General features: G+C 38.8%; 1 protein-coding gene across 4 annotated transcripts in view; it reads right to left on the reverse strand.

Annotated features, from left to right (window-relative positions):
* snx13 (sorting nexin 13) overlaps positions 1-20,550 on the reverse strand; it is a 193,164-nt gene that overhangs the window by 13,149 nt on the left and 159,465 nt on the right. For 3 of the 4 annotated variants that reach the window (XM_059972666.1, XM_059972664.1, XM_059972667.1), the window contains 3 exons: positions 17,309-17,346; positions 16,351-16,420; positions 10,436-10,611 (listed from right to left, as the gene is read on the reverse strand). In XM_059972666.1, the coding sequence (XP_059828649.1) occupies positions 10,436-10,611; positions 16,351-16,420; positions 17,309-17,346 (284 nt within the window). The remainder of the gene's footprint in view (positions 1-10,435; positions 10,612-16,350; positions 16,421-17,308; positions 17,347-20,550) is intronic. The other variant, XM_059972665.1, reaches the window with a different exon arrangement.

The raw sequence follows: 20,550 nt of genomic DNA on the forward strand, positions 1-20,550 counted from the left end.
ACTGGGGGACAAAAGTATTAAGTATTTTAAAGCACAGTAATTTGTATACAAGCAAAACACACAAAATGCTGGTGGAACGCAGCAGGCCAGGCAGCATCTATAGGAAGAAAGTACAGTCAACATTTCGGGTCGAGACCATTCACTAAAAAAGAGATAGTAAGAGATTTGAGAGGAAGAGGGGGAGACCCGAAATGATAGAAGACAGGAGGAGGAGGAGGGATGAAGCCTAGAGCTGGGAAGTTGATTAGCAAAAGGGATACAAGGCTGGAAAAGGGGGAGTATCATAGGATGGAAGACCTTTGAAGAAAGAAAGGGGGAGGGGAGCACCAGAGGAAGATGAAGAACAGACAAGGAGTTATTGTGAGAGGGAAAGAGAAAAAAAAAATAAAATTAGGAATGGCATAAGAAGGGTAGGAAGGGCATTAACAGAAATTAGAGAAATCAATGTTCATGCCATCAGGTTGGAGGCTACCCAGATGGAATATAAGGTGTTGTTCCTCCAACCTGAGTGTGGTTTCATCTTGACAGTAGAGGCCATGGACCACTTAATATATCCACATATTTTAATTCCACGTCCCATTCCCATTCTGATATGTCAATTCATGGGTTCCTCTACTGTCAAGATGTTCTCCATCTTCCTTTGGTGCTCCCTTCCCCCTTTCTTTCTTCCAAGGCCTTCCGTTCTTAGCTTCATCCCTCCTCCTCCTGTCTTCTCCTATCATTTCAGGTCTCCCCCCCACCCCCCCCACCGTCCCACTTTCAAATCTCTTACCATCTCTTTTTTCCCTTAGTCCTGACAAAGGGTCTCGACCTGAAACGTCAACTGTACTTCTCCCTATAGATACTGCCTGGCGTGCTGCGTTCCACTAGCATTTTGTATGTGTTGCTTGAATTTACAGGATCTGCAGAATTTCTTGTATACAAGTCCACATTAATTTAGTTTTGCCTCGAGACTAAATACGAATGCTTGTGTTCCTTATCAAAGAAAATATGTCCTGGCAGTGGAGGAGGTTCAGAAGAATGGAAGAGTTAACGTATGACGAGTATTTGGTGGCTCTGGGTCTGTATTCCCTGGAGTTTGAAAGAATGGGGGGGGGGGGGCATCTCACTGAAACCTACTGAATATTGAAACGTCTCGACAGAGTGAATGTGGAGAGGACATTTCCTATAGTGGGGGAATCTAGGATCAGAGGGGACAGCCTCAGAATACAGGGACATCTATTTATGATGCAGATGAGAGGGATTTTCATTAGCCAGGGAATGTTGAATCTTGGATTAATTGCCACAGATGACTGTGGAGGCCATGTCATTGGGTATATTTAAAGAAAGGATTGACAGTTCTTGATTAGTCAGGGTGTCAAAGGTTACTGGGAGAAGGCAAGAGAATGGCATCGAGAGGGAGAGTAAATCAGCCATGATGGAACGGCGGAGCTGACTCAATGGTTCAAATGGCCTAATTCTGCTTGCATGTCTTATGGTCTTATTTTTATTTAGTAACAATTCAAAAGACTTTCTGTTCTCAATTTAATTCTAATCCTTTATGCACTTAATTCAGCCATACTTATTAACAATTGAACCCATGCTGGATTGTCAATGCAAAAATAGACAATGAATACAAAATACAATAACCAGCAGCTGGACTTGTTTCTCTAATAACAAAGATAGCCTGAAATCTTCAGTGTATGCCCTTTCCATGATTAGAAGAGAAAAAAAAATAGCATTCTGGCACATTTGGAAGATTAAAGAAAATGACTGGTGAATGGAATAACCAATGGCAATTGCAAGTGAATGAGCAATATCAAATCTTAGATTAAAGCTCCCATCTAGTATGGGATGAGTTATCCCTAGTCCTAGCCAAATAGTGAGAAAGCATTAGTTAATGCTTTGAGCAACGTTGAGTAAGACATGTCAAAGTCACATTACTATTTGTGGATGCATGCTCCAATTCATCACAGAATAGTGACAATAATTTAAAACTATTTAATTGGCTGCAAACAACTTTGGGACTTCCTGAAAAGGGAAAGTAAAAGCATTATACCACTAGGGAATGCAGGGAAGGTTAAGTTTCTTTTGAAAAAGTGCTGATTCTTTTCCTCAGGAAAGATAAAATAATAGGGCAACCAAAGAGATATTTAAGTTAAGAATGGGCCAAATGTGGGAAACATTTTCTACTGATGTGAACAAGCATTTAGAGGAGCTTAAAATTTGAAGGCTACTGTATTTGAGCAAGCTGCAGTAACAGTAGCAGTCCATAAACATCCCCAAAGCTGAAGGTGGAAAAATAAATGCCAGATCAAGTAGAATGAGCAATATTTTTAAGACAGCACCTTGAGCAGTGCTAGTGAGTTCAACTGTGGAGGATGGTCAACGTTTAAACAATTCAACAACAAAATCCAAAAACTGACTTTGATCCAAGTCAGAATGGTCCACATTTTTAAGGCGACATTTCAGTCACCTTCAGCGCATTCTAGCACAGAATATGACAGAAATGGCCAAAAAGTTGTCATAAGATGCACCAATTCTCTTGGGTCTTGTCTGGCAGAAAAGTTCACAAAGTACAAAGTGCATATATGTAACCATATACTACCATGAGATTCATTTTTTGGCGGCCATTCACAGTTAATATAAAGAAATGCAACAGAATCAATGAATAAGCATACATGAAGACAAACAACCAATGTGCAGAAGATAAATAATGCAAATACAAAAAAAAGTAAACAACAAAGCAATAAATGTCATGAGTTATAGAGTCAAAAGTGAGTCCATAATTTATAGAATCAGTTCAGTGTTGGGATGAGTGAACTCTGGTTCAAGAGCCTGATGCTTGAGGGGTAATAACTGTTCCTGAACGTGGTGATGTGGGCCCTGAGGTTCCTGTACCTTGGTCCTGATGGCAGCAGTGAGAAGAGAGCATGGTTTGGATGACAACGATCTTTGATAATAGATGCTGCTTTCCTGCGACAGTGCCACTTGTAAATATGCTCAATGGCGAAGAGGACTTTACCTGTGATGGACTGGGTTGTATCCACTACTTTTTGTCTGGTTTTCTTTTCAAGGGTATTGATGTTTCCATATCAGGTTGTGATGCAATAAGTCAGTATGCTCTCCACTGTGCATCTATAGAAGTCTGTCAAAGATTTAGATGACATGCTGAATCTGCGCAAACTTCTAAGAAAGTAGAGGCATTGTTGTGCCGTCTTTGTAATGGCACTTACGTGCTGGACCTAGGACAGATCCTCTGATACAATAATACCCAGAAATTTAAAGTCACTGACCCTCCTCACCTCCGATCCCCTAATGAAGACTTGTTCATGGACCTCCGATACCTTCCTCCTGTAGTTAATAATAGACTGAGACTGCTTCCAGCTAGATGCCACCTGCGTACAGCGCTCCTTCAGTCAACATATTCTGGACAGATCATGAAACCATATGGTTCACTTCTTTTATGTCTTTTACATTCGTTTTTTGCCTTGGATGTGATGCTGGAACTGCTGGAGCCTGTGATTTGCTGTTTGAAGGTATTTTGGGTGTTCCAGTACTCTGCAGTCTCTGAGAAGAGACCTGGAGGCGGAGGTAGCAAGCGGGAACCTCATGGCAAGAAGGGTTAGAGCTGATGTTCGACTCCATTTCATTGATTAAAGTGATGAAGGAGACTGAAGCATCAAGGCAAATGCAGAAGCTTGAAGATCGTTCTGATGCTTCAGCGCTCTAAAGTCTCAGAGGATTCCGGGAGACAGAGGCAGTGTGCATGAACTTTGTGGCAAGAAGGCCTCAGGACAGGGTGTAAACCGTTGTTTGACTCCATTTCATCGATTAAAGCTATGAGCATCAAGGCAAGTGTGTTGGGTGAGTGCTGGCTGCCTGTTTTTTGATCAATCTGCTACAGAGGGGGTGCTGGTGGACCCAGAAAGAGAGTGTTTTCCAGGTTTTCTGCGTTTTGGATGCGGACTATAGACAATTTTTTCCTTCTTATAATTTTTTAAATATTGTGTTTTTCGGGTTGATCTTTGTTTCTTTGTGCGGGGAGGGGATCTTAGGGGCAATGGTCTGTTCTGTTTTCTTCAGTTTTTGTGCAGGAGGAGGGATTTGGGGGTTGAAGTGCCTGTTCTATTTTTGTTCGTTTTTTTTTGAATGAAGTATTTGTGGGCTCGATGTGCCTATTCAGTTTTTTTTTTATGCGGGAGGAAGGATTTGGGGTTGATGTACCTGTTCTGTTTTGTTCGATTTTTGTGTGTGAGAGGAGGGATTTGGGGGTCGATGTGCCTGTTCTGTTTTCTTCAGTCTTTTGTGCAGGAGGGGGGACTTTGAGGTTGATGTGCTTGTTCATTTTTTTTTACATGCGGGAGGAGGGATTCAATCTTCCCTTTTGATTCAGCCAACAGTGGAGTCTTCAAACTTAAATACAATACTAGAGCTGTATTTAGCCTTACAGTCATAGATAGAGCAGGGGCCAAGCTCACAGCCTTATGGTTTACCTATGCTAATAGTGATTGTGGAGGAGATGTTATTGCTAATTCAAACTGACTGGAGTCTGCAAGTAAGGAAGTCAAAGATCCAGTTGAACAATGAGATACTAAGACCATAGTCTCATGGCTTAGTGATTAGATTTGAGGGGATGATAGTGTTGAATGTAGAGCTGTTGTCAGTGTACAGAAGGGTTTCTCAACAAGGGTTATGCAGAACCATAGTGTTCTAAGTCGCTAGGAGTTTTGTGAGAGATATTGAAAGAAAGATACCTTTTTTTAAAAATACGTTGCACGAAGTGTGGTGCTAGTGCTTACAGTGGTGGGCAGTAGCACCACGTTGGAAGTCTATCAGCCCAGTCTTGCAGTTGGGCCATGTTTAATTGGTTAAGCGCTGTATTGCATGGAGGGGAGGATGGTAGGCTGATGAGGAGCATATAAAATTGTGTCTTGGGTCATATTTTTATTTATATTGCTTTGGATTATAGTTTTTAGTTGCTTTAACTATTCAACATTGTCAATAAATTTGCATATTGTAAATAGCATTAATTAAAATCAAACTGCCGAGCCTACCTTTAGAAAAATTAAATCCCATTCTGGCTTAAACCAGTTATTTAACAGAAATTTAGTATGCTTGCCTTATGAGTTTTTAAAATTTATGAAAGAGAAAGGAAGAGATTAATTTCAAGAAAGGTAAACTAAGCTTAACTGTTATTTTTAAAAAAGGTTGTCTCAAAATTCATTCTCTACTCAAAAGAGCATTGACAATTACAATTTACCGATCACATACATGTACCGTGAGATGTAGGTATAATAATTTTTAGCAGTGGTTCCTTCAGGGCAAGAAGGTTGAGAAAAGCTAATGTAGAGCATCTTGATGTATGCATCTTTACTGTCTAGATCAGACAACCTCAATAGGCGGACCGTGAGAACCAACTGTCTGGACGGCGCCAACCCACTGGCACTTACGTGAATGCACCTGTCATAACATGTAAATAAAGCGCATGCTGCTCTAATTTATTTTAACCTCATCCCACACTGTACGCTTGACCTATGCCCCCATACAGCTCATGACTTTCGCTGGCTGAGCAAAGGCCGTGTGTTGGAGAGGGTGTGCAACATGCGCAATGAGCTTGTGTCATTTTTATCCAGCCTGCAGAGCCAAAAAGCCCAAGAATTTAAGAAGTTTTTAAGTGACAACAAGGTGATGGGCACATGTTCTTTTTTTGTGTGACATCATGTCTCATCTAAATCAACTTAATCTGCAATTACAAGGCAACGACTATACTGTTGCGGACATGTACGAGGTGACTGAAGCTTTCTGGTCAAAGCCGGATGCACTTTCCATGTCTGCGGGAGCATTGCGAGAAGAACGAAATGCGGGAGGATCCAGTGATGAAGGATTTGGTGATGAGCCTGGCAGGAAACTTCAGGGAACGATTTGAAATCTCCCCTAAACTCTCAGGTGACATCCTCCTCTTTCTGAGAGGGCCGTTCTGTTTTGGCTGACGACCAGTGGACTGCAGAGGCCAAAAGCTTCGTGCCTTCCATAGATGAGGCAACTCTTCAGATGGAGGACTTGGAAATGGGAACATCTGATTTGCTCAAAGCACAAGGACGTTGCGGTGAGTGACTTTTGGATCAACGTGGTTCCCCAAGCTCAATTCAAAAACACGAGAGCTATTGCAATGCTCCTACTCACACTGTTCCCCTCCAGGTACATATGTGAGTCATTGTTTTCTTCAATGAACTCTACCAAGAACCAGGACAGAAACAGACACTGCAATGCATATCTTGGCCAGTGCCTCAGGATTGCCACAACAGGATACCGGACGAACATCAGAACATCAGAAGGATTGCCTCATCCTGTCGCTATCACTTCTCTCACTGAGTCAATCAATTTATTTTTGTCCACTTGTCAATCTTACTGTGGTATAATGATATAAGAACAGTAATACTGATAAATTCATTTATAGCTACACTTTATACTTCAAATGCTACATAGCTTAATTAAAAGCAAATAGATTAAATGAGAGAACAAAAACAGTGGAAAAGGCAGTAGTACTAAAACTGTGTGGAAGAGAAGTGTTCTTCATGTGGAGGAGAAGTGGTGAAGGGATGTGTGTGTGTGCGCGTGTGCGTGTGCGTTTTAAGACCCACATGAGTTCTCAACGTGATAGCTGACAGTTGTGATAGCTACAGTGTCATAATCAAATGGTTGGTTTTGGACTTACTTTGGTTCAAGAGTGAATTTTTTTTCTTGTGTGACCCAGTAATAAAAAAAAAAGAACACAGGCTTTGAGAATCCAAGGCTTAAATTATTACTACTACCATCACTACTACTAATAATAATGGTAATAGCAGCAACAACACCTGCCCATAAAACAACTTACTGGTGCAATGGAAAAACCCTGGATGTTTTGTCCCTTGGCTTGGCATGCTTGACATAACTTGGCCTTTGTGGAAAACTAACTGGGGAACCCTGATCTAGATGTTCCAGGATTGAGTGAAGAGCCAATGATATGATTTCTACAGCTCTCTAAAATTCCAAATTTAAATCTTTACCGTTATTAAACAGTCCTTACGGATTTGGTTTCAGTTTCACAATTTTAAAAATTTTAAAAAACTTAAATTGTTTAGTTCTTTATATCAAAACTTTTTATTTAAACTCTCAATAACCGATTCCATTTAAAGGGATCTGTTCTTTTACAGATTTATTTTGTGATGGTTGACTGATGACTTTTGAAGAGTTAATTAACAAATATTCTCTCGCTCATACAGACTTTCTGCAATATCTTCAGGTTAGACATTTTTTACAACAATAATTATCTAAGTTTCCATACTTGCAAGAATCTGATTTGTTGGATACCAGTTTGATTTTGAATCCTTTAGTGAGAGGTTCCATTGGTACAATTTATAATTTATTTTTGCTACAAAAAGAGAACCTCTCATTAAAGATTAAACAAGATTGGGAGAGAGAACTTAATATGACCTTTGTTAATGAAGATTGGTTGCAAGTTTTGAAAAAGGTAAATTCTTCTTCTATATGTGCCAATCACTGTTTAATTCAGTTTAAAATTGTTTACAATTATTATTTAACAAAGGAGAGACTATCTAAAATATTTCTTAGTATAGTCAATTACTGTGATAGGTGTAAGACTGAAGTAGCTACTTTGTCACATATGTTCTGGTCTTATATATTAAAATCTTTTTGGAAATCTTTATTTCCTACAATTTCTAAAGCTCTGAAAATTAATTTACAACCTAACAGACTGACTGTTCCATTTGGAATAGTTCCGCATCATACTCAGGGTATTTCATCTTCAGATCAACATGTAATTGCATTTTGTTACATTACTGGCAAGAAGGGCTATTTTATTAAAATGGTAAGATACCTCTGTCCCTACATTAATTGAATGGTTTTCTCAAGTAATGTTATGTCTCAGTTTGGAAAAAAATAGTAGAACTTTTGATCCTCGATTCGATTTTGAGAGAAGATGGGGTTCTTTTGCCAAATATTTTCATTTAATTTGAATTATTTTTATATGGTTTCCTTTCAATCTTATTCTATATAAACATGAATTGGCAGTTGATGATTCTTTTTTTCTCTCTCTCTCTCTCTCTATATATATATATAATGGTAAGACGTATTGCTCCGGGGGTTGATTCCTAATGGTTTTTTTCCCCCTTTTTTTTGTAGTCAGTGGTTTTTTTTCCAGTTAGTTGGGGTTCTTTTCTTTCCTCTTCAGCTTTATTAATTGTGTATATATATCAATTTGTTGAAGTTTTGTATCATTTTATAACTGTAGAAGATTATGTACCAATAAAAAGATTCTAAAAATGAAAAATGGTTTCTGCTGTGGAGCTGTTGTGTTGGCAGGTAAATTTAGAGTGGATCCAAGTCACTCCTCAGGCAGGAGTTGATGTGAATTGATACGCTTCATCATCAACCTTCCAAAGCACTTCATCAGAGTGGATGTAAGTGCAACTGGACAATAATCATTGAGGCAGGTTACCACATTCTTGGGCACTGGTATAATTGAAGTAGGTGGGTACCTCTTACTGACAAAGCAAAAGGTTCAAGATATCAGTGAACACTCCAACCAGTTGAATAGCATAGGTCTTCAGGCAGCCCATCATTACAAAGGAAGAGAGAAAATCTTTAGTCCCTAAATTTAAATGCCTACACTGCTAACATGACACAAACAATTTATCATTTCAGCATCTGCGGGGGAGCAGGTCAGTTTGGATGTGGTCAGTTAAAGGGCCCCTTTCCATGTTCTATTGGTAAAGATAAAAGATAAAAATGAAAACCAAATTTGTTTTAGAATAAGAAACATAATTGACTGATTGAACATTCAATGCGTAATGTAATAGATACTCTGATCACAGGTCATAAATGGATTTTAATAACAGAAACCGCAAATTTTGAACCAAAACTTTTAACCAGAATCCCCAGTTAAAAGCTAAATGATTAATGTGCATACCGATCAAAGCAGGTGAAATTCATATTGTGAGGTATAGGTACCATCTGGCAAGCACACTCAAAACAAGGAAGACAGACTTTAAATGTTTGAAATTTTCAGTAGAAAACAGAAGCTGTGACAGACAAACTTTTTAAGATTAGCAAATAAATTTAATGCTAGAATCAAGAAATTAAAGTAGCATTTTAAACAAGATCAAATCTGATTAAAATATGAATTTAAGCCAAGGGAAATTGTAACAGCAAAATATACCTAAGATCTTAATCTGGCACAGTTCGTAATTTTCCTTGAAGCCAATCACAGAAACATTAATTATGAACATGGCTAACTAACTGCAGGATTCCAAAGATGTGTTATAAGATCTTTCAGTAAAGAAGTGAGACAGGTGACCAAGAGCTGCTAAGATGGACAAAAATAACCAGATAGGAGGTCATTATTTTTTTTGGCAGGGAGCCAGAAACAAAACTAGGCAAATATTGTTTTTCTCTTATATTGGGTTTTGGTAAGGATGGTGTCTCTGGCTGTGTCCTTAGATCTTGGGTGGATCAGCCGGCATTAGTAGACATCTTTAATCTCACTCCACTTCACGGCTATGGTTCCCTCCTGCTTTAAGAATGCCACCATAATCCCACTAATCAAGAAAAACAAGATAATGTACCTTAACGACTACTGCCCAGTGGCTCTGGCATCTACCATCACAAATTGTCTCAAGTAGCTGGTCACATCATGCATCAACTCCAACTTTCCAGATAACCTCAACCCACTAAAATTTGCCAACGTTATAGCAGATCTCATCTCCCTGGTCCTCATCTCTGGAGCACTTTTACTGATTTCCATAATCAGAGCTCCTTAACATTTGACACTCCTGGGACAATTTCTAACTTGAGGCCATCATGAGGGAATGCCAGGAATTTTTCCAGAGTTATAAAATAATGGACATCAGATACTAATTAAAATGAGGACACAAGGGTCTGCTGAACCCATCTTTGAAAATAAAACCGGTTGACAATTTAATTTCAACTGATACCTTAAAGGTTATTGAAATCAATCACAGGGTGTGAGACTATCTGATTCTGTCCCATTGAAACAATACAGGAGTTGATGGTAGTTATATGGTAAGTACAAAACATTGTCAGGAGAGGTGAAAATTATTTTCCTTAGAAAAAGCTACTGTGTTTAATAGTCCCAGTTACAACATCTCTGGGTTGTGGCACAGCAGACAGCAACATACACAGAGAAGGAAAAAAAAAACTGTTTGGTAGGATGATTCTGAAAGAGATGCACTATTTTATAACATAGGATGACCAAAATCCACCAATTCTTCAATAGTAGTCTATTATTGCTTAGTGGAAGAGGGAAAAAATCTGGTTTCTTTAAACTTCTGTATTACATAATTGGTGATCTCATTACATCAGTGCAGATGGGAATGTGGAATCAAAAATACACTGATTGAAGAAAGCAAAAATAATTATCAGGCAGGACTTTTACCTGCTCAGTTATCCGCATGTGAAAGTCATGGAAATCGCTGTAGCGGCGATAAGTCGTCCAAACATCCTCACTTCCATCTGGGTTTCTCCTTTGAACTTTGATTGCATACAGAGCATAGGTCTTGCCATGGTCATTGCATACTCCTGCCACAGGATATGGTTCATAATCAGCATGGACTAGTCACAATGAAAAAGAAACAGAGGAGAGAAAAATGGAAACACAAACATCCATGAAAATGGGACGGAACATAAGAAGAGAGGAGAAAGCATGAAAAACAACAGTATGAAGATAACTATAGAATGACAAATGAATGTAGACAGTATAGAAATATTCCATGTCTGTTGCTGTTATTCCCAGTGTCCCAAGTGACATTTAAATGATACCAAATACTTTAAATTGTGCTTCAATTTACGAGCTTTCATTTCTGGGTTATAAACAAATGCACACCATTGTTTTCTCTATCAGTCCTAAAGCCCAATACAAGATTAGTGGTTAGCAGTAGACGAGCTTTTAATATGTCAAAGTTCATTGTAGAAAAGCCTTTTGCAAATTGATACATTCAGCATTATCACGAAAGTGTTAGCAAAATAGCTGAAACTAAAATTATCTGATGGAATAGGAGAATAAGAAGGATTCAAGGAAGAAAGTTCTGGAGAGAGAATATAGGGGGGTTAGGTACAGAGCTGAAAATAATGACTTCCAGGATAATACCTCTGGATTGCTGCCTGTACCACACACCAGTGAGGGCAAGAATAGGATGATTTGGCAGATGAATGAGCGGCTGAGCAATTGGTGCAGGAGGCAGGATTTTAGAATGCTAGAGCATTGGGGAAGTAATGACTTGTATAAAAAGGACAGGTCAAATCTGAAACCAAGTCCGTGTAGGCAGGTTTGCTAGCTAGAGATGTTGGGGAGGCTTTAAACTTATATGGCAGGGAGATGGAAATCAGAGTGATATGGTTGAAGGTTGGGCAGTTGGCATACAAGTAGACGCAATGTGCTGTGAGACTGTGAGGAAGGACAGGCAGATATCTGAGTAATTGGTGGGATAAATTCAAGTATAACAGAGACAAAATCAAAAAGCATGATGAATAGAGGACTAAAGGTGTTTTATTTCAGACCATAAGACATAGGAGCAGAATTAGACCATCTGGCCCAGCCAGTCTGCTCCGCCATTCAATCCTGGCAGGTTCCTGTATTGCCCTCAACCCCACTCACCTGCCTTCTCCCATAACCTTTGATGCCGTGTCCAATCAACCTATCAAGCTCTGCCTTAAATACACCCAATGACCTGGCCTCCACTGCTGTCTCTGTGTTTATAAATTCCATAAAATCACAACCCGCTGGCGAAAGAAATTTCTCCATATCTGCTTTAAATAGACAACACTCTATGCTGAGCCTCAATCCTTGCCCTAAGACTTACCCACCAGGGAAACATCCTTTCTACATCTATTGTGTCTAGGCCTTTCCACAGTCGAAAAGTTTCAATGAGATTCCCCCCATCCTTCTAAATTCCAGCGTGTACAGACCCAGAGCTATCAAACATTCCTTGTATGATAGCTCTTTCATTTCCAGAATCATTCTCTGAACCCTTTTCAATGCCAGCACTTCTTTTCTTAGATGAGGAGGCCAAAACTGTACATAATACTCAAGTTGAGGCCTCACTGGTGTCTTACAGAGTCTCAGCATCACATCCCTGCTCTTGTATTGTAGACCACTTGAAATTAATGCTAATGTTGCATTTGCCTTCTTCACTTAAGACTCTTTGAATGCATGCGGTGCACAAATAAGGTAGATGACCTTGTAGCGCATTTAGAAATTAGCAGGTATGATTTTGAGGGCATCACTGAGCTGTGGCTGAAAGAAGATTATAGTTGGCAGCTTAACATCCAAGGACACAGATTATATCAAAAGGATAGGCAGATAGGCAGAGGGGGTGGGGTAGCTCTGTTGGTAAAACAATGAAATTAAATCCTTAGAAAGAGATGACACAGGATCAGAAGATATAGAATCCTTGTGGGTACAGTTAACAAACTACCAGGGTAAAAAGAGCCTGGAGGAGTGAGATACAGGCCTCTAAACAACAGCCAAGGTGTGGTATACAAATTACAAGGGGTAAAAAAAAACATGTAAACGTGGTAATATTATGATAGTTGTGGGGGATTTCAATATACAGGAAAACTGGGAAAATCAGGCTGGTGATGAATCCCAAGAGAGAGAATTTGTAGAATGCCTACAAGTTGGCTTTTTAGAGCAGCTTGTGGTTGAGCTCACTTGGGGAAGTCAATTCTGTATTGAGTGTTGTGCAATGAACTAGATTTAATTGGGGAGCTAAAGCTAAAGGATCATTAGGAGGTAATGATCATAACATGGTAGAATGTACCCTGCAGTTTGAGGAGAAGATATGTATCAGTATGACAGTGGATTAAAGGGAATTACAGAGACATGAGGGAAGAACTGGTCAAAGATGATTGGAAGGAGACACTAGTCGGGATGATGGCAGAACTACAATGGTGGGAGTTTCTGGGGCACCTCCAAAGGTGTTGGATGGATACATCCCAAAGACGAAGAATTATTCTAAATGTTGGATGAGGCAACCATAGTACAAAGAAAGTGAAGACAGCATAAAAGGAAAAAAGAAGGCTTATAATATTGCAAAAAATAGTGGGAATTTAGAGGATGGGTAGGCTTTAAAAAAACAGTAGAAAGCAACTAAAAAAAAGGAGAAAAAAAGATGAAATGTGAAGGTAAGCTAGTCAATAATATAAAAGAGGATATCAAACGTGTTTTTCAGAGATATAAAGAGTAAAAGGGAGGCAAGAGTGGATACTGCCCTGAAAGAAAATGACGCTAGAATGGTAGAAATTAATGATAAAACAGTTCATCTGCCATAGGTATTTTTGTCAAGTCTTCGCTCTGGAAGACACTAGCAGTATGCCAGAAATCCAAGAATGTCAGGGGGCAGAAGTGAGTGCAGTTGCTATTTACTGAGAAGGTGCTTGGAAAGCTGAAAGTTTTGAAGGTAGATAAGTCACCTAGACCAGATGGACTACATCGACTCCAGCGCTCTGAAAGAGATAGCTGAACAGATTGTGGAGGCAATCTTTCAAGAATCACTAGAGTCTGGAATGGTTTGGAGGCTTAGAAAATACCAAATGTCACTCCTCTCTTTAAGAAAGGAGAGAGGCAGAAAAAAAGAAATTATAGGCCTGTTAGCCTGACTTCAGAGATGTTGGGGTCCATTATTAAGGGTAAGGTTTCAGGGTACTTGGAAGTGCATGATAAAATAGGCTGAAGTCAGCATGGCTTCCAAATGTTGCCTACTAAATCTGAGGAAATAACAGGCAGGATAGACAAAGGAGAGTCAGTAAATGTTGTTTATTTGGATTTTCAGAAGGCCTTTGATAAGGTGCTGCACATAAGGCTGTTTACCAAGAGCCCAAGGTATTACAGTAAAGTTACTAACATAAAAAGAAGATTGGCTGACTGGTAGGAAGCAAAGAGTGGGAACTTCTCTGGTTGGCTGCTGGTGACTAGTGGTGTTCCACAGGAGTCAGTGCTGGGACCGCTTATTTTCACATTATATATCGATGACTTAGATGACGGAATTGATGGTTTTGTGGCCAAGTTTGCAGACAATACAAAAGATAGGTGGAGGGATAGGTAGTGTTGAGAAAGCAAAGAGTCTGAAGAAGGACTTAGATTGGGAGAATGAGCAAGGAAGTGGCAAATGTAATATAGAGTAACTAAGTGTATGGTCATTCACATTGGTAGGAGAGAAGACACATTTTCTAAAAGGGGAGAAAATTCAACAATCAGAGGTACAAAGGGAGTTGGGAGTACTGGTGCAGTATTCCCTAAAGGTTAACTTGCAGGTTCAGTCACTGGTAAGGAATGCACAAGTAATGGTAACATTCATTTCCAGAGGACAGGAATACAAGAACAAGGATGTAATGCTGAGGCTTTATAAGGCATTGGTCAACCGCACTTGGGAGAACATAAGTAGTTTTGGGCCCTTTATCCAAGAAAAGATGTGCTGGCATTGGAGAGGGTCCAGAACAGGTTCATAAAAATGATTCTGCTAAGTAAGGGTTACTGTATGAGAAGCACTTGATGGCTCTGGGCCTGCATTTACTGGAATTTTGAAGATTGGGGGAGGGGGGAATCTCATTGAAACCTATTAAATATTGAAAGACCTAGATGGAGTGAATGTGAAGAAGACGTTTCCTATAGTGGAGGAATTTAAGACCAGAGGATGCGCCCTCAGAATAGAGGGACGTCCATTTAGAACAGAGATTAGGAGGATTTTCTTTTGTCAGAGGGTATTGAATCTGTGAAATTCATTGCTACAGGTGGCTATAGAGGCCCAGTCATTGAATATATTTAAAACAGAGGTTGATAGGTTCTTGATTTTTCAGGGTGTTAAAGGTTACAGGGAGATGGCAGTAAAATGGGACTGAGAGGGATAATAACTCAGCCATGATGGAATGACAGAGAAGACGATGGACCAAATGGCCTAGTTCTGTTCCAATGTCTTAAAATGTAATGGGCAATAAATTTTTATTTCGAGGGTAATGGGTGTTTGAATTTGCTTATAAAGATTTGTAGAACAAGAAACCATCACGCTTAAAGGGTACTACAATCCATGTTTGAGCTACATATAGGACTAGACAGGCAATTCTGGAAATTAGGAATAGGCTGGATAGCTCTTATTCAATTGCTATGTGGACAAATATTACCTTGTATATTTACTGTGATTAGATTATTTGAAATAATAACAGAATCTAACAAGTACTGGCTTTAATATATACATGAATTAAAAGCAAATTCAATTGTCTCAGAAAGAAAAAAATCCATTTTAGGCTGTTCTTGCATTAGAAATGCAAAGAAAAAACACGATGGTTTCAACATCACTTAACGCACGCAGATATTGTCCCAAACCTACATTTTTGGTGAAAAACTATGGTTTGCTTTAGTGCCTGGTGAGTAGGGCTTGAATTAAATATCTCAGAAGTACAAGTCAAAATGAACACTACAAAAAAACTACCAGCCTGTTTGCCATGTGGATAGAAACAAAATGTTTAGTATTTAATTTACATTGACAATGGAAAATGGCTATTACGTTTGAAAATATCTGGCAACTCATTATATACGTGCAACCCACTAACTTTTTTCCATGAAACTATATAAAAAAAAGTTCTGTTGCCCACAGAGGACTTTATATTGTTACCAAATTGACATCAACTGAAAATCTATAAATTAGCTTTCCCTCACAGTAAAGCTAAACCACCTTGAAGATATAGAGATGTGAAAATAACAGATAGTGAAAAATGAACAGAAATGTAAACATATAAAGGAAGAATGATATTCAGAATAGAGGACACTGTCCAATTCAATTATTGCCACAAAGAGCTAACAGATCACTTGGAAAAGCATATTCCAAAAAGGCCAACCAAATTCCTAACAAATCAAGCTTGTTTTTTCATAAGCTTAATAGTGTCAATCCATGCACATGACCTGAAAATTCATGAATTAACTCTACATATTTTCTGTTGTTAAACAGGAAGACAGAATTTACGGAAAACCACAAAGTTTTTTCTACCATCTGGTGATGGATACACTTCTACACAAAACCAACTCATACAGCGATCTATAAAGAGTACAGAATATATAAGTACTTATTGTTACTGTTCAAGTTTGGCTCAACAAAAATGCTTCATTATCAAATCAACAGGTATTAATTATTTCAACTACTGTAGCTGCTCTGTGAGCACACAAATCATAATGTATCTGATACCTCAGCTAATTTTGCTATATTTGTGAAGTAAATCTAATAGTTAAGTGACATGCATACAAAAAAACTAGATTTGCACAAATTAGCTTTATCTGCAGGCTATATGCTTCTTTTTACTTACCAGTGTCACTAATAGTTACTTGAAGTTGCAATGACTCTTCAGTACTGGTATTTGAAAGATCATCTAGTGACTAGAGAACAACACAAAAATTTTTCAAAACAAATTTCAAATTAACTTATTTTCCAAACTGCTTAACTCAGCTCATTCTCACGAGTTGAGTATGCACATATATGTTATGCCACCTAAATAATGACTGATGACACTAAAAATCAAACTATCACTAAATTATATATTTTTAAGGAAATTTGTTTTGATTATCAAAAGTAACAACCATTAATTACCAATACCTACAAAGAAAAAGATAGTGAGTGAAGACCCCTGGTTTCTTTACCATGAATTTACTTTTCTGAAATTTATTTATTTTTCACTTAAATGGAATCTGATCATATTAGAATCAGAATCAGCTTACTATCACCAGCATATGTCATGAAATTTGCTGCCCTTGTGGTAGCAGTAGAATGCAATACATAATAATAGAAAAAAAACATGAATTCAGTGAGTTCAGGGAGTTAGGTGCTGTTAATGGGCAGGAATTGTAGAAAATACTAATATTAATCTGTAGAAAATATTAATGATCTAAATGCAAACCATAAATTATTGCGAAAACATCACCCAAAAGGGAAAAGATTGCTAAGTTGGGTATGCACAGGAACAACAACATTTGATACATTTTTTGACTATTTACAGCGTGATACAAAGGAACACAATTATACATGTGTTCATTCATTTCTGACATGTAACTGGATCAGAACAAATAGTTTCATATTAAAATACTGACACAAGCATTTTAACTTTACACAGCCATCAAGTTTTGCCTCAAAGCACAGAGAAACAAAAGCCATAGCTTAGTTCCAGGATTGACAGTTAGATAGAAATTAGGTTATTTTGTTCTATGCAAAAACAGACAAAGGTATATCATCACATGATCTCAGTGAGGCAAAAGTTTCTTATAACTTACCGAATTTAAACTACCATTTGGAGAGCCATTGAAAGACTCTGGAGAGGGGGAAGATAATCAAAGTAACAATCTATTAGTAAGGAACAATGAAATACATGAAGTCATGCACTTAAAATTAAAATCACAAAGTATTAACAAAGAAAAATTACAATTTCTTCCCACGCCCCAAAGATTAGCATAATAGGCTAATGTAAATTACTCAATTTCGCTGAATGGTAAAATACTCAGGGTGGAGTCGATAGGCACTTGAAAGAAGAGGTGATAGGAAAATGCATGGTTGTACGAGGTTGAAGGGATTTCTCTGAGAGCCTGCATGGACTCAGTGGGTTAAATGCCATACAACTACGTCATAACAAACATGAAGACATGAAAGGGTATTGTTATTTTGGAGAAATGTTTCCCTGATTTATCTAATTTAAACAATTAACAGTTTAACATTTCAAAATCGCTTAGCTACTGCATTACGAGATTGTGACAACTTCACTTGTGATATGTGCCTATACAAAGCAAATTAAATTTAACGGAGAAAGCTGTAACACAATAGTTTTTGGTGGACTGAATCCAAAGCAACACACACAAAATGCTGGAGGATCACAGCAGGTCGGGCAACATCTAGGAAAATGAATAGACAGTTGACATTTTAGGCTGAGACCCTTCTTTAGGACTAGAAAGGGGGATGATGACAGAACAAAAAATTGGGGGAAGGGGAAGGAAGATGGCTAGAAGGAGATGGGTGAAGCTAGGTGTGTATAAAAGATAAAGGGCCAGAAATGAATCCGGGTTGTGATCTCAGGATTGCTACTCATGCCACCTGCTCATGAGGCCAGAAATAGGAAGAATATACAATTTAACATGTGGCCAAGGAGTTGGTGTAGGAGGGAGGGCATAAGATTTTTAGATCATTGGGCTCTCCTCCAGGGAAGGTCAGACCTGTACAGAGAGATGGTTTGAATCTGAACTGGAAGGGGACTAATATCTTAGCGGGAAGGTTTGCTAGTGCTGCACAGTGGGGTTTCAACAAGAGTCGCAGGGTGGTGGGAACTAGAGTGGTAGAACAGTTAGTTAGTGGAGAGGTTGTGGAGATATTGTTAAGACCGCAAAGTCAGGAACCAAAAGTTTGAGCATGGTGCAACTGATGTCCCGAGCTGTGTATATTTTAATGTCAGTATAGTAGTAATTGCAGATGAGCTCAGGGAACATCTGGAATTATGATTTTGTAGACATTAGTGAGAAGTGGTTGCAGGAGCGGCAGGACTGGCAGCTCAAGATTCCATGGTTCAGTTGTTTTCGACGTGACAGAGTGGGAGGGATTAAAGGAGGGGGGTGACATTACTAGTCATGGAAAAATATCATGGCAGTGCTCAGTCAGAATAGGCTGGACAACTCAGCTTGTGAGGCATTATGGGTGAGAAATAAAAAAAGTGTGACTACGTTAATGGAGCTATATTACAGACCACTCAACGACGGGAGGGTTTGAGAGAAACAAATTTGCAGAGATTGCAGAGGGATGCAAGAAACTTAAGGATGTTATAGGAGGTGATCTGATTGGGACTCTCATACCATAGAAGAACAATATGGGAAGTTAAGAGGATTGGAGGATAGCCAATGTTTTTCCACTGTTCAAGAAAAGTTCTAAAAATAAACCTGGAAATTTCAGGCCAGTGAGCCTGACATCAGTAGTGGGGAAGTTACTGGAAGGTGTTCTGAGGGACCAGATATATAAATATTTGGACAGACATTGACTGATTCAGGATAGTCAGTATGGCTTTGTGGCTGGTAGGTTGGGTCTAAGCAATCTTACAGAGCTTTTTGAGGAAGTTACTAGGAAAGCTGATGAAGGCAAGGCAGAGGATGTTATCCACATGGACTTTAGTAAAGCATTTGACAAGGTCTTGAATGGGAGGTTGGACAAGAAGTTTCAGTATCTCAGTATTCAAGATAAGGTAGTAAATTGGATTAGACATTGGCCTTGTGGGAGAAGCCAGAGTAAATAGTTGCCTCTCTGACTGGGGGCCTGTAAATGGTGGAGTACTGTAGGGATCAGTACTAGGTCCGTTTTTTGTTATCATATCAACGAAGTGGACACCAAGTAAAGCTATCATGGCTTGCAGCAGAATCTGGACCAGATGGAAAAATGGCAGATGGAATTAACTGCAGACAAGTGTAAGGGGTTGCACTTTGGTAGAACCAACCAGGGCAGGTCTTACACAGTGAACGGCAGGGCACTGAGGAGTGCAGTAATACAAAGGAATCTGGGAATACAGGTTCATAAGTCAGTGAAAGTTTTGGTAATCTACATACAGGAAAGATGTTAATAAGATAGAAAGAGTACTGAAAAAATTTATAAGGAAGTTGCCAGGTCTGGAGGACCTGAGCTATAAGGAAAGACTGAATAGGTAAGGACTTTATTCCTTGGAATATAGAAGATTGAGAGATAATTTGATAGAGGTATACCAAAATTATAAGGGGGTATCAATAAGGTATATGCAAGCAAGGCTTTTCCATTGTGGATGGGTAAGACAACTTAGAGGTTATGGGTTAAGGCTGAAAGGTGAAAAATTTAAGGGAAACATGAGGGGAAACTTTTTCACTCAGAGGGTTGTGAGAGTGTAGATCTAGCTGCCAGCACAATTTCAACATTTAGATAGATACATTATTGATCACAAAGGAAATTATAGTGTCACAGAAGCATTACAAGTGCACAGATATAAATATTAGAAGAAAAGTAAAAGAATAAAAATTAAGTTTCCACAATAGTCTAACAGGAGGAATCATTACTTCCCTGCCTCTAGGTAAACTCATTATGGAGTCTAATGGGCGATGGTAAGAATGACCTCATGTAGCGCTCTTTGGTGCAGTGCAGTACACTAAAAGTGCTCCTCTATTGAGCTAAGATGTCACGCAGAGGGTGAGAAACATCGTCTAGAATTGCCAGGATTTTCCGTAGTGTCCTTAAGAGAGTTTGGATAAGTACATGGATGGTAGAGTTATGAAGGGCTATGGTCCAAGTGCACTTTAATAGGAATAGGCAGTTTAAGAGGTTTGTCATGGCTGAAAAGGCCTGTTTCTGTGCTGTATTTTCTATGACTCTGAATTACAAAGGAATTAGTGCAAAATTAGAAATTAAAAAGTAGATAGGTAGTGTTCATGGGTTCAATGTCCATTCAGAAATCTCATGGCAGAGAGGAAGAAGCCATTCCTGAATCATTGAATGTGTGTGTTTAGACTTTTGCACCTCCTTC

The sequence above is a fragment of the Hypanus sabinus genome, chromosome 6 (genome assembly GCF_030144855.1).
Source record: "Hypanus sabinus isolate sHypSab1 chromosome 6, sHypSab1.hap1, whole genome shotgun sequence".
In the NCBI taxonomy this organism is placed as follows: domain Eukaryota; kingdom Metazoa; phylum Chordata; class Chondrichthyes; order Myliobatiformes; family Dasyatidae; genus Hypanus; species Hypanus sabinus.